Here is a 13,961-nt window from a genome sequence, read left to right on the forward strand (position 1 = left end):
CACACATCTCACACACACACACCAATCTCACACTGGCACACCCATCTCACACTGACACAACTCACAATGAGACACCCATCTCACACACCGACACATCTCACACCGACACACCCATCTCACACTGACACACCCAACTCACACCGACACAACTCAGACTGACAAACCCATCTCACAAAGACACACCCCTCACACTGACACACCCATCTCACACTGACACACCCTTCACACACCAGCACACCCTTTTCACACCGACACACCCATCTCACACTGACACACCCATCTCACACTGACACACTCATCTCACACTGACACACTCATCTCACACTGACACAACTCACACTGACACAACTCACACTGACACACCCATCTCACACTGACACACTCATTTATTAGGTAAAATTACAGAGCAACAGAAAACACAGATTTCACCAAATTACAATAGAAGTATATTTGATTTCTCACTAGTTCTTTAAACCAACTTTATAAGCAATAAATATCACAAAACATTGATAATTATCTGAACTTAGAAACATCCATCCATGATGAAAAACTAGCTGCAGCTCAAAAGCTACCTGATGGAGCAGTTAATCAGTAAAGAAATCTTGATTAATGTCACCGCCCCTCCTCCCCCCTCTGCCACCTTAGAGCTTTGAGGCCAAAATGGGACAAAGTTTAAACAAATACAGTAGAAAAGGTTGTCAATTAAATTAGGATTCAACAGCAACACTCTGGCCTGACAGGATTTCCTGGAACAATGTTTATATGTGTGAGGCAAAACAAGGTTAGATTTGCCCTCAATGGATTGGCAATCAAAAATAATTATCCTGCTCTTGTTCTCACACGCATGCCATTAACTGTTTTGTCACCCATGTGGACTTGCCAATGAACACAAATAAGATGATCCACCTAAACTGAAGAAACCCTCTTTTAAAGTGACGTTAACACATGAAGCAAAAGTGTATTTCATCCCAGGTGTTTCCTGTAAAGAGTAAAGTGCTCAACAGTTGGCCAATTACCAACATTTTGGTGATCTTTATAAACTTATGCCCTCTAGTTAATGACTCATCAATTGGTGGAATTAGTTTTTCCTGATTTACCTTATCAAAGCCACATGAATTCTTACTTTTCAATCATGACATCTTCATTACAAGACTGTTCACGGTGCTCGCACTATTCAAGTCAGAAAGAAGAGTACAAGGTTGGCACCGAGGAGGCCAGGGCTGCACACTCAAGCCTTGGCTCATGACACCTCTAAACGCCAACATTATCAATGAAGCGCAGGCACATTGAGGTGTGCACAACCATCAGGGTAATCAGTGAATTCATAATGAGCATCTTGAAGCAGCACTGCAAATACGTGGATAGATCAGAGAGCATTCTACAATATATACTCACACCAAGGTCTCCAAGATCAGCACAGTGTGCTTCACATGTGCAACATCCAAAGTGGCTTAAGCATGGAGCAGATGGAGAAGGAAGCACCCACACTCAAGTAATAAACCAGGCCTCAGCAAAACAAGGAACCAGGTGAATAACCTCATTGATTCACATTTGTAAATAGCTAGAAACATATGGGAGGCTCTCGTAGAAGAGACGTTTAGCCAGAGTGCCTTATCCACCCAATGAGCGACCTAGGTCAAGCCACAACTGGCATAACATGCCAAACCAAAAGATGGTCAACCACTTGGCACCAGCCCAGGCACCAAACTACACAAGCAGGTTTCCGAGCCAGCAGAACAGGATCATGCACCAAACAAAGGAGGTGAAGAAGCTCCACTGGCTGAAGGGGATTTCAAAAAGGCTTAATGAATAATGGTCACACATCTTAGGCCCAAAGCCAAAAACAGTTGGCGTGATAGTGTGTTCATTCCTGGGGAACTAGTTCATCTGATGTGCTAGATATAATTTCCAGGTTCTTGCATTACAGGTTCTCATGTATATTACTCATGGCCATTCAATTCATAATTAGCAATTGTTTATATGAATTATTATTATGCAATGCCAGACTCAAATATGGTTCAGTTGTGGTTGCATGTTGAAAATGATTTGCGTGCATAAATGTTGCCCAGAATGGTTCTAAAGTTACAAGCTTTTATTTATTTAGAGATACAGCACTGAAACAGGCCTTTCGGCCCACCGAGTCTGTGCCGACCATCAACCAGCCATTTATACTAATCCCATATTCCTACCCCATCCTTCCTCAATTCCCCTACCATCTACCTATACTAGGGGCAATTTATAATGGCCAATTTACCTATCAACCTGCAAGTCCTCAGCTATGGGAGGATACCAGAGCACCCGGAGGAAACCCACACGGTCACAGGGAGAACTTGCAAACTCCACACAGGCAGTACCCAGAATTGAACCTGGGTCGCTGGGAGCTATGAGGCTGTGGTGCTAACCACTGCACCACTGTGGGAGAGTTTAGATGAACTGTATTTTATAAAGCCCAGTTTTCTTGTATCTAATTGCATTTTTGTTTGGCAATACGTCTTTAAAATGTCAGCTTCCCTTTGTCAAAAAAGTAGATAAAATAGGGTCTATTCACAGATTCTTCAGTTCTTGGTAGACTGCGAAGGTCATTTAGACAAAAGAGCTCCGTAAGCATGTAATTCATATATCATGTGAACTCCTAACTTTATGATATGGCTTGAAACAACATGCTGTTACTGAAGGACATGTGAAGACTGGACTATTAACATTCACAGTTCCAGTTGACAGTATATTGTTGTCCCACCCTGCTATCCCCCGTCAAGAGATTATTTTCATTCTAAGAGACCAGTCTAACTGTGGAAAAGGGTTGGGGAGAGTTTAGATGAACTATATTTTATAAAGCCCAGTTTTCTTGTATGCCCGTATTAGTTTGAGTTGCCTAATTTCATCGGGCCAGTGTTCCTGGCACCTCTTCGCCTCGACACTGGACAGGCACAGCACATCCAAAGCTCGCTGCTCCCACTTTAGGCTAGGCTCCATCTGATTTTGATGAACAGCACCTTCCATGTAGGCCCAATGCCTGGGAGGGCTTTGCATTGGGAATTGATGCCAGAAAGGGGAGTAGGCCCGCCCACTGGCCTGAAGACTTACTGGCAGTTGTTGAAGAATTAAAGCAGAAGGCCTCCAGACCCAAGAACTGACCAGAAAATTTGAAAAAGGCCAAATTACTTTAGGTTCTGTCTTCGGCTTGCTACCGAGGCCATCAGACTGGTCGATCTGAGGAAGGGTCCCAACACAAGTCCCCACTGCGGCTGGATGACTCTGGATTGCAAAAACAGGATATTGAAGAGGAATCCCTCCCTCCTGCCTCATTTCCATGAATATATTGGCTCTGCACCATTGGGCAGGGGGTTGTGGTGGGGGGCGGGGGGGTGGGGGTGGCCCGAATTCTCTGGTTTCCCTGGGCAACAACCTAGTGGAACTGGTCTATGCCCCATTTTCTTTTTCTGAGTTTGGCACTCAGGGAATGAATGCTCCTCAGGGTACAATGGTTATAAATATTTAGCCCCCATTGCTTTCTCTGATTTTGTAAATGAATTTGCTTAAATGGATACAAAAGCCAAATATTGCAGATGCTGGACATGCATGACTTAAAATGACAGGTTGTTGCTGCCTCTGCACCGTTGCTCTGCTGCTCCGTGGAAATGCTAATAGCCCCAGAAACTAGTATGATTGAATAACTGATAAAAAAAATTCTATTCTGTAGTTCTGATGAAAGGTCATCGACCTGAAACGTAACTCTGTTTCTCACCCCACAGATGCTGCCAGACCTGCTGAGTCTTTCCAGCATTTTCTGTTTCTTTTGCGTAAATGGATGACAGGTTGAGTGGGATGAAGACATTGATCACAGATACAAATAGCTCCGTATTCCCAGCTGAAATAACATACTCTTTGACATCCAAAATATGCTAAATTAGCACGCTGTCCAGGAAAAGGGGGAGACATCATTACTGAGAGAAGCTGATAGAGAAAACTCAATACCCCAAGAACTGAGAACCACAGGAAACAAGAGGATTTGCAATCAAGGCTGCAGCCATTCAGGAGTTGCTGAGGGTGCAGAAGTCATCTATTGATTCTGGGAATGTTGTATTGCATATTCTTCTATCCATCACAGACCACTGCCACCTTGATGGAATGGAAGCCTTTATAGTTGATGCCATGCATGACCTAAAATCTCATACGATTATTGCTGCCTCTGCACCTCTGCGGAAATACTATTGCCCCCAGAAATGAGAATGATCCAGGAATTGATGAAACTTTCCATCCTGTAGTTCATTCCTATGGGGAGGCGGGTGCAGGTTGTCTTCTTCTGAGAGTCATGCATTTGTGCACTCTCTCAGTTCATCTTACTCCTCAACAGACAAGTCAAAGACAGACTGTGCAAGAGGAAAGTCCACATTGTTCCGCTTTTACTGGGTTTGATGAAGTCTTTGTTCTCTCACAGCCATCTCTGAGCTAGATTTATAGGTGGCGAGTCTACATTCCCTTCAAGTGTCACCCTCCAATCAACACCAATCAACATCCTTAATTGGTATTTCTCCAATAGCTTTGGCAAACTGTTTCCACTGTCAGAACCTTGTAATCTTTGGGTTAGAGTTACCGCTTTGGGCACAATCATATGAATTAGGAGCAGAAGGAGGCCATTCGGCCCCTCGAGCCTGCTCCATCATTCAATAATGGCTGATCTGTTTGTGTCTCAAATTCCACACTCCCATCTATCCCCAATAACCTTTGATTCCCTCGCCTAACAAGAATCTATCTACTGCCACCTTAAAAATATTCAATGGCCCCGCCTTCACCACCTTCTGAGGCAGAGAGTTCCAAAGTCACACAACCCTCTAGGAGAAAACTATTTTCCTCATCTCTGTCCTAAAAGGGCGACCCCCAATTTTAAAACAGTGCCGCCTCGATCTGGACTCACCCACAAGAGGAAACATCCTTTCCACATCCACCTTGAAATATGCTTGAATTACACTGGCTAGGTTACACTTCAACTTTCTGCTAAAATTAATTTCTATAATCACAAGTGTAAAATCTCCCATGAGCCTGTGCTACCAGGCAGCATTACAGAATGTAACTGTTCCTTTTCTTTTCCATTAAAAGCATTCCTGATGTGCTTAAGGGTGGTAACCTGCCATAAACTTGGTTCCCGGCTACCGGCTCCATCCGTCTACCCGGCAATAGTCTGAGGCTGAACCAAACTGTTCACATCCTTTGTGTCTTATTTGACCTCGAAATGCGCTTTTGACCACATATTCGGATCATCACTAAGACCACCCGTTTCTACCTCTGTAACATCGCTCAACTCCACCCCTACCTCAGCTCATCTGCTGCTGAAACCCTCATCAATACCTTTGTTATCGTTAGACCAACTTGACCTCCATAAAATTAAGCTCATTCAGAAATCTGCTCCCTGTATCCTAACTCACACCACATCCCGTTTATCCATCATCCCTGTGCTCGCTGACCGACAATGGCCCGCGATTAAGCAAGGCCTCAATTTTAAAATTCTCTTCATTGTTTTCAAATTCCTCCATTGCCTCACCCCTCCCTGTCTCTGTAACCTCCTTCACCCCCTACAACCCTCTGCGATGCCTGCTTCTCTCACATTCTGGTCTCTTGCGCACCCGATATTAATCGCTCCACCAGTGGCGGCTGCACCTTCAGCAGCTGAAACACTAAGCTCTCGAATTCCCTCCCTATTCCTCTCTACCTCTATTTCCTCCTTAAAACCTACCTCTGACCATCTGCACTAATATCTCCTTATGTAGCTCAGAGTCAAATTCTGTTTGATAACACTCCTGCAAAGTGCCTTGGGATGTTTTGCCACATTAAAGGTGCTATATAAATGCAAGATGTTGTTTGATTAATACAAGTGAAAATGGGGTATTCACAAAAAAATTTACATTTTTGAGGGGTGACTTAATTGAGCTGTACAAAATTTGGGCGGCACAGTGGTGCAGTGGTTAGCACCGCAGCCTCACAGCTCCAGCGACCCGGGTTCAATTCCGGATACTGCCTGTGTGGAGATTGCAAGTTCTCCCTGTGTCTGCGTGGGTTTCCTCCGGGTGCTCCGGTTTCCTCCCACAGCCAAAAAAGACTTGCAGGTTGATAGTTAAATTGGCCATTTTAAATTGCCCCTAGTATAGGTAGGTGGTAGGGAAAGGTGGAGATGTGGTAGGAATATAGGATTAGTATGGATGGGTGGTTGATGGTCGGTACAGACTCGGTGGGCCGAAGGGCCTGTTTCAGTGCTGTATCTCTAAATAAAAATAAAAAATAAAAATTATGAGTGGCCTAGATAAAGTAGATAGGAAGGACCTGTTTCCCCTAGTGGAGAGGTCAATTACCAGGCGGCACAGATTTAAGGTGATTGGTAGAAGGATTAGAGGGGCCATGAGGAAAAACTTTTTCACCCAGATGGGTGGTGGATGTCTGGAATTCACTGCCTGGAACGGTGGTGGAGGCAGAAACCCTCAACTCATTTAAAAGGTACCTGGACATGCACCTGAAGTGCTGTAACCTGCAAGGCTATGGACAAGGTGCTGAAAGGTGGGATTAGATTGGGCGGCTAGTTTTTTCAGCCGGCACAGACACGATGGGCTGAATGGCCTCCTTCTCTTCCTAATTTTCTTACTGTTCTATTTCAAATCACAGAGTCAATCCACTGCTTGTGAGTAACCTGATTTTAAATAACTGAAAATGACTTTAAAAAAAAAACTATATTGAACCATTTAACAGTTTCTCAGTCAATTAAATAATTTTTGATGCGAAAAATCTTTCTGAATCTCGAACCAATGCAATTAGTTGGAAGCTGGTAATTTTGACCTGGGGAGGGGCCCAGTTTTGTGTGCGGGGCTGGATTCGGGCGAATGATTCTTGAACCAGTGTAAAAGTTTGAGGAAACCACGAGCTTAAGTGGTTGGGGGTATAACTCACTTCGATTTGAAATTCCCTGATCTTGTGTGTCAGTCTGGCCCATCCGACCCGGATGACATCAATATAACTAGTGGAAACAAGCAGAAACTCAACCCCTTCAATCCCAATGAGCAAAGCAGATCCTTCATCCCAGCTATGGTTGGGTATCCACTTTACTGTCACACAGAGATGCTCGCTCCCTACAGGGTGAGATTTTTTTCTAAAATTACATCTTAAATGTGCAAAATGGCAACTTTGTTTTTGATAAATCGATACAATTTAGAATCCTTTGGCAATTACGAAATTGTGATTAATAATCCCCAAGACCTGAAAATCAGGACACGCCTACATGTTCTGATGTAACAGAGAGGAGGAGGCAATTCCTGTCTTCGCTGAATTCAGGCTGATTTTGCCCCGTCCCATTTTCCTGCTTTCTCCCCATTACCCGACTAGAAAGTCATTATCTAGTAAGCTTTTGGAATGCATTTACCATCCATTACTGCTTGCGGAAAAGCATCCACATTCAAAATCCCATAACGGCGCAAAAAATAGTTACAGGTAGAAATTGGTCTCGGGCGGTGGCGCAAGAGGGGCGGAGTGGGACCGACTGTCCGTTATACGAAGCGCCTGCTATTCGGCTCCATTGCAGTCAATGTCAACCCCTTAATGTATCTTTTAGGCATCCAGTCCTTATGTTGAGCTCTCCAGCTTCCCTAGCAGTGGAAATAATCCGGGCTCACCTTCCATTTATAATTGAACAGCTCGATCACATCTGCCCACAGTTGGAACTGTTCCCCATATAACCCAAGACCCCACTTCAGCCCAGTGTATTCCGCTTTCTCCAAGTCTATTCTATCCCTCCAGTACCTGCTGACACAAGGGCGATGAACTAAGCCAATCTGAATACGTGACAGACAATACTATGTTTTTAAAAATGACAGTAACGGGGACATTGAGAAACTGGGATACTGGGCTAGATTGATCAATGGAGTCAACTTAGGGAAGAGACAGGCCATAAACACACACATAACCAGCCCCAGTTAGCAGCAACCCTGAACTCACCTCATCACTGTTGCTCAGTGTAGTGTTGTAGGGCTCAGTGTGCTGGTTTATCCTTAAGGATTTCTTGGCCATCGCCTGCCTGTATAGGGCTAACTGATGCCCTAGGGTGATGATCACGATGGCCACTCTCCAGCCTCTCATCGTCAACGCAAATCGGGCTTTGAAAACAAACACTAAAAAGAGGATTAAGAAACAAAACTTCAGCGGCCAGCCGTCCTTACACGTGGGTGAATAAGAGGCATCAGATGACTCGCTGCGAAAACACCAGCTCAAGGCGAAATCGACCTCCCAACAACAACTATATCATTTTTTTTTTAAAAAAAGCGTCTTGCTGCGTTTGAGGAAACTTGAGAAAAAAATGTTGGAAGTTTGTAAAAAAGTCTCGATGGAAGTGCAGACTGGCGGATTGATCACAAGTCCTGGTTAGATATCCAGTGTTCACATGGTGAGCTGCAGCATTGCTGGTCAAACCTCTCCCGCCAGTAACAGTGTCGCCAGTAAATGTGGAGATGTCCCCGCGTTCTGCTGACTGTCGGCATCCAGTTAACCCATTGGGAACATCGCCCCTACCCCCTTTACCCCCACCCCAACACTGCTGATGATCGATCTACCCCCGCTGAATCTCCGCAATTCTGCAAAAACACTGAGTCCAAATGCTGGAAGCCTTTTAATCCCCCCCTCTTTTTTTTTGCACCTTTCAGTCCCAGACCTTTGGAGAAAACGGAAAGGGAGGTTGGAAGGGATGATGTTTAAAATAATAATCTGCCTCCGAACATTAATCCTCCTTTCAAAGGAAATTGAGCATTAAATGTCAAGGCTCCGCTGGAACTGGCGATGGAACTGACAGCAGGCACAATCACAATCACTTTACTTAACACGTCAATTCCTGAACAGGCTGTTTGGCGATTTCTCACATGCCTCCGCCGCTTATTTCTTTAAGAAGGGGGTGGGGGGGCGAAGCGAACTCACTGCCACCGAGGCTGCAGCCTGTTTAATCCATTAACAGCAGCAGCAGATCTTGCAGGTTCAGCTCTGTTTTTTTTTTGAGATGATGAAAGCCGCTGCAGCTTCTCCCCAGACCTTGAGCTGTTTGCTGCTGAACAGTTCCTCAGCTTTTCACCACCTTGTTTTTTTTTTATAATGGCGTGTGATTGTCTCCCTCGTCCGTCAGCGAATTGGCAACATTACTTCTCTCCCACTACAGCACTGTGCCGGATCAATATTATGATGTTTTTCTAACTTTTTTTTTTAAACACACACAAAAGGACGCCAGATAGAGAAATATTTTCTCCAAATATTTGTAAAATTCCCCTTCATAATCATGACACCGATTGTCAGAGTGGATTTATCCTTTTACATCAACTAGAGGTTTCCCAGTGACAATTTTTTTTTAATGCAAAGACCCTCGGTTACATGTGGTGACTAAATTATCAAGCTGTTTAATTTTTCCAGACGTCGCTTTAAGAAATGCTTTGAAACGTGACGCGCAAAGCAATTCCGTGTTTCAATCCTTAACTGGTGTAAAATCATATTGATTTTTAAAAGGACTTTTAAAAGAACGCAAGTTCTTCTTGGTCATTTCTGTAAATGTTTATTGATTGGGCAGATATGTCGATACTCATTTTGTGAGGCAGAGTTGACATTTAATCCGGGGTTCATTTGGATTCTTGGTGGAGTTTGAAGATAGAGTAAACCGTGTAATCGATTCAAAAAACAGAATATTTTTTAATTTATTTATATTACATCCAAAATAATGCCAAAATGACAAATGTAAATTGTTGGACATTAGGCGCTACCTTTTAACAAAGACTTAAAGTCAATGATGTACTTGTTGTAACGTGGCTACATTACTAAAAATTGACATCCTGAAAGGTAATTTAACAAGCAGCAGGAACCAATCCCCAAAGATTGAGGAAAAACAGCCAAGACTTTTGGTTCCAGGAAATGGAGTGTTTGGGGAAAATGAAATCATGTGTTGGTTTCATGAGTTACTCTATCAGGTTGATAAAACCAATTAGGTAGGCTACATACAACTAAGTGTATATGTTACATACAATTAAGCAACCAGGTATCTAGTTCACAGTATAAAGCAACTGAGTAAGGGAAAAGTGTTAACAATCTCTTGGGAAGAGAATAAGTTCACTCCTAAATCACCCCAACACCCCCTCCCCTTCCGATGGCACCTGCAGGAGATGCAACACCTACCCTTCTACCTCCTCCCTTCCCACAATTCAGGGCCACAATCATTCCTTCCAGGTGAATCAGTGACTTACTTGTACATCTTTCGATCTAGTATACTGTATTTGCAACTCAAAATGTAGTCCCCTATACACTGGGGAGACCAAATGCAGGTTGGGTGACTGTTGCAGAAGGCCTACATTCAGTCTGTGAGCATGATTGTGAGCCTCCAGTCACCTGTTATTTTAATTTGCCACCCCACTCCCACTCTGACCTCTCTCTCCTACACTGTTCCAATGAAGCTCAAGGTGAGCTCAAGGAATAGCATTTTATCTTTCGATTTAGCACTTTACAGCCTTCTGGACTCAACATTGAATTCAGCAACTTCAGAGCATATTCTCTGCCCTTTTTTTGGATGGCAGCTGTTGGTAATGATTCTGCTTTTCCCATTTACACCTCCTCTAGACCCATCTTTTGTTTCTTTCCTTGTCCCATTACCATCCCCTTTTGCCTTGCACTGTCATCCCTTTGGTCATTTAATCTCTCCTGCCGTCCACCCTACTGAAGTTCTTCCCTTTTGCTCTTGCCCCATTTTCCTGCCTCTGTACCTACTTCAAATCTGTTGCACCTCTAACTTTTCCCAGTTCTGACCCAAGGTCATCAACCTGAAACACGAACTGTTTCTCTCTCCACAGATGCTGCCTGACCAGCTGAGGTATTTCGGGCATTCTCTGTTTTTATTTCAGATTTCCAACATCTGTAGGATTTTGCTTTCGTATTAACAATCTGCACTGGATTCACATTGATCAAATCTTGAAATGTACGACCAATGATGTTCTCAAAAGAGACCAATACCAAACTGCAGCCATTGCTCCTGAATGCATCCGAAATCGATTTTAAGCAACAGTTGATTCTAGAATAATGGCATGAGGTTGGACTATGTCTGTTTGTTCCTTACATTGATTAGATGCATTTAAGCATGGAGATGATTGTTATTTTCCTAGTTTTAGTCTTGAAGGATGATCAAAAGTTATACGAGTGCCCCTAGTCACCCAAATAAGCCCTCATTATACCAGACAATGGCCCATTGGGATGTTTTTCTACACCAAAGGCATTATATAAATGCAACATGCTGTTATGTTGTCAAATTCTGAAGGAACAAAAACTCTCTACCAAAATAAAATGTGACTCTGCATGGTGAGAATATTAAATTGCCTGTGTCAGAGAGAACCTTTGCAATGAGCACATCTTACAAGAGTGAAAACTGACATCCCTTGAAATATTCCACAAGAGTTGACACTCTCACCATTGAAATTGAAGTCAGTGGCAGTGTTCCAGGAAGTACAACTTTGGAATATATTTCTTTCTCCCAACTCCGCAAAGAATTTTTACAAGACATTTTATGAATCACACCAGAATCCAGTGTTCCGTTTTATAGACAGTGTCATGTGTTTGGTATGGATGGCAATTCTCGAGGAATTCAGTCACTGTAGCTTATTTATAAGACAGGTAATAAAAACCATTCTATAATGATGAACAACCTGACGTTTATTGCCACCGTCCTCTGATACCTGTAGACACCGCGTTTCCCATTATTGGCACTTGCCAATTGATTCACATATTCGCTGCAGTTAAACGTTACAAGATTTGGAAAAGAACATGGTTCTTGCATTTTTCATTACTTGGGCAGTGAAGGATGGTCCCCCACATTTATCGATTTAAACCTTAGTTTTATCATTGAGAAAGAAAATGACTGTGCTCCATGTGTGAGAAAAGTGAAGACATTCCTTTGAAAACAAATAGAAAACCAACGGGCAGCCACGAGGTGGAAAGGGAGAATTTTTATCAAACACTACCATCTACAGGCTGAAATGTAATTGTCAAAGTGTACAGGGTGCATACAACTCAGCATGTAGCCGTCTAAATTATACAATCACAAAGTCAGTAATGAAGGGGAAATGTATTAACAATCTGTATTGGATTTATGTTAATCAAGTGTTGAAATACACAAAAGTAGGGAGAAACTGTTTCCACTGGCAGGAGGTTCAGTAACCAGAGGACAGAGATTTAAAATAATTGGTGGAAGAGGAGAATTTCTTTTACTGAGTTGTCATGATCTAGGATGCACTGCCTGAAAGGGTGGTGAAAGCAGATTTAGGGAATTAGATATATACCTGAAAAGGAAAAAGAATCCTATTCCAACAGCCTTCAGAGACATGAGAGTCCAAATAGCCACCTGATGTGCTGTCTGATTCTCTGCACAACCTATGAATGCAACAGTTCAAAATTCCCCAAATTTATCTTTAACCATTGGACTAATCTGTTGATGTAAAAAACAGTCCATCCATGTCAGCCATTGTCTGGGACCTGATTAGTCTGTGAAATCAGTTACTGTTAATGCAGTAGCAGAGTTTGATTACAACTCTGAAGACATCAGTGCTTTCCTGCCCCTGGGTTCCAGTGCTCGAGACATCAGTGCTCTCCTGCCCCAGGTTTCCATTGTTCCAGATGTCAGTACTCTGCTGCCCATGGGTTCTAATGCTCCAGGTTATTGATGCCATGCAGATGATGGTAACCATGGTGGTACTCAGGAGATTCCCTCTTGCTTGGTTGCTGCCTTGGCCAACAATGACCCATATGGCAGGTCAGGGTTTGAACCACATGGGACCCAGTGAGGCTCCAACAACAGGAGTGGCAGCATTAGGATGTTTACTTTGCCCAGGCCTCATTGACTAATTCCAACAAGCCATCATCAACAAGGTCATTATCTCCAACAAGACCAGTCTGACAGTCCCAGAATCAAAGCGCACCTTCCAACACAGGCCTGCCTGCTTCCATTCCTGGTATCGGGTTTCCACCTCTGATTCAAGACATGGTCTGACCTCTCTTCTGCTCACAAGATCATAATACAGTTACAGATGTGGAAAATCATTTGGTTTGATCATGCAGAAAAATCCTAAAGTCTCACATTGCAGCATCCAATTGTTTCTTAAATGCTTCTAGTCATTTTGCTTCCAATACTCTATCTGGAATGCCATTCCACACAGTGACGCCACTCTTTGTGAAGGATTTCCCTACATCTTTCCTCAAATTACTGTTTACTAGTTTGAACTTGTGCCCCCTTGTTCTACTCTTGAAATTTAATTCAACTATCTTCCATACCTATATAAGATCTCTCCTTTCTAGGCTGAAAAGGTTATGCTTCTTCTGCACTTTACCATCGATTCCATGGGCCTTAATCATTTTTGCAATTTCTTCTGTGCCACTTTATCAAATATATTTTGAAAATGCAGATATACTACATCTACTGCATTCCCTTTGCCTGTACATCTGGTGATTTTCTCAAAGTATTCGATTCAATTAGACCAGCATGACCAACTCTTTACAAATCAGTGTTGACTGACGCTTATGTTTATAAGCGTTCGCTAATATTTTCTTTTTTTGGGCTCTAACAGGTTTCGTACTATTAACCTGAGACTAATTGATCTAACTGGCTTACCCCTTTGTCCTTTTAGAATAGCTTTTTAACACTCAGTACATTCCAGTCCTTTGGTACAATTACTATTTCTAAAAAATAAACTGATGAATAATGGTGAGTGGCTCTGTCATTTCATTACTAATCTCTCTCAGTATTTGTGGTGTTAGCCCACCCTAGACTTCTAACTTATCAGGCTCCCAGCCTGATTTTGGAGTTCCCATAGGAAAAAGCCTCTCCCCACCCTAGACAAGGTGGTGTCAAAGCAGGTTGGGCCCTAGGCAGGAATTTCCTGCACTGGGAGTTCCTGTATCCCCGGCCTAGGAGATTAGGG

The 13,961-nt window shown here is 43.1% G+C and overlaps 1 protein-coding gene across 5 annotated transcripts in view; it reads right to left on the bottom strand.

Annotated features, from left to right (window-relative positions):
• Window positions 1-8,530, bottom strand: part of c1qtnf12 (C1q and TNF related 12) — a 62,161-nt gene extending 53,631 nt beyond the window's left edge. For all 5 annotated transcript variants that reach the window (XR_010969647.1, XR_010969646.1, XM_068017310.1 and 2 more), the window contains exon 1: window positions 7,975-8,530. Coding sequence is in view for 3 of the 5 variants with exons in the window: in XM_068017310.1 (XP_067873411.1) it covers window positions 7,975-8,115 (141 nt within the window). In the remaining 2 variants the exon portion in view is untranslated. The remainder of the gene's footprint in view (window positions 1-7,974) is intronic.
• Window positions 8,531-13,961: the final 5,431 nt, after the last annotated feature.

Source organism: Heterodontus francisci, chromosome 37 (assembly GCF_036365525.1).
Source record: "Heterodontus francisci isolate sHetFra1 chromosome 37, sHetFra1.hap1, whole genome shotgun sequence".
NCBI classification, from domain to species: Eukaryota; Metazoa; Chordata; class Chondrichthyes; order Heterodontiformes; family Heterodontidae; genus Heterodontus; species Heterodontus francisci.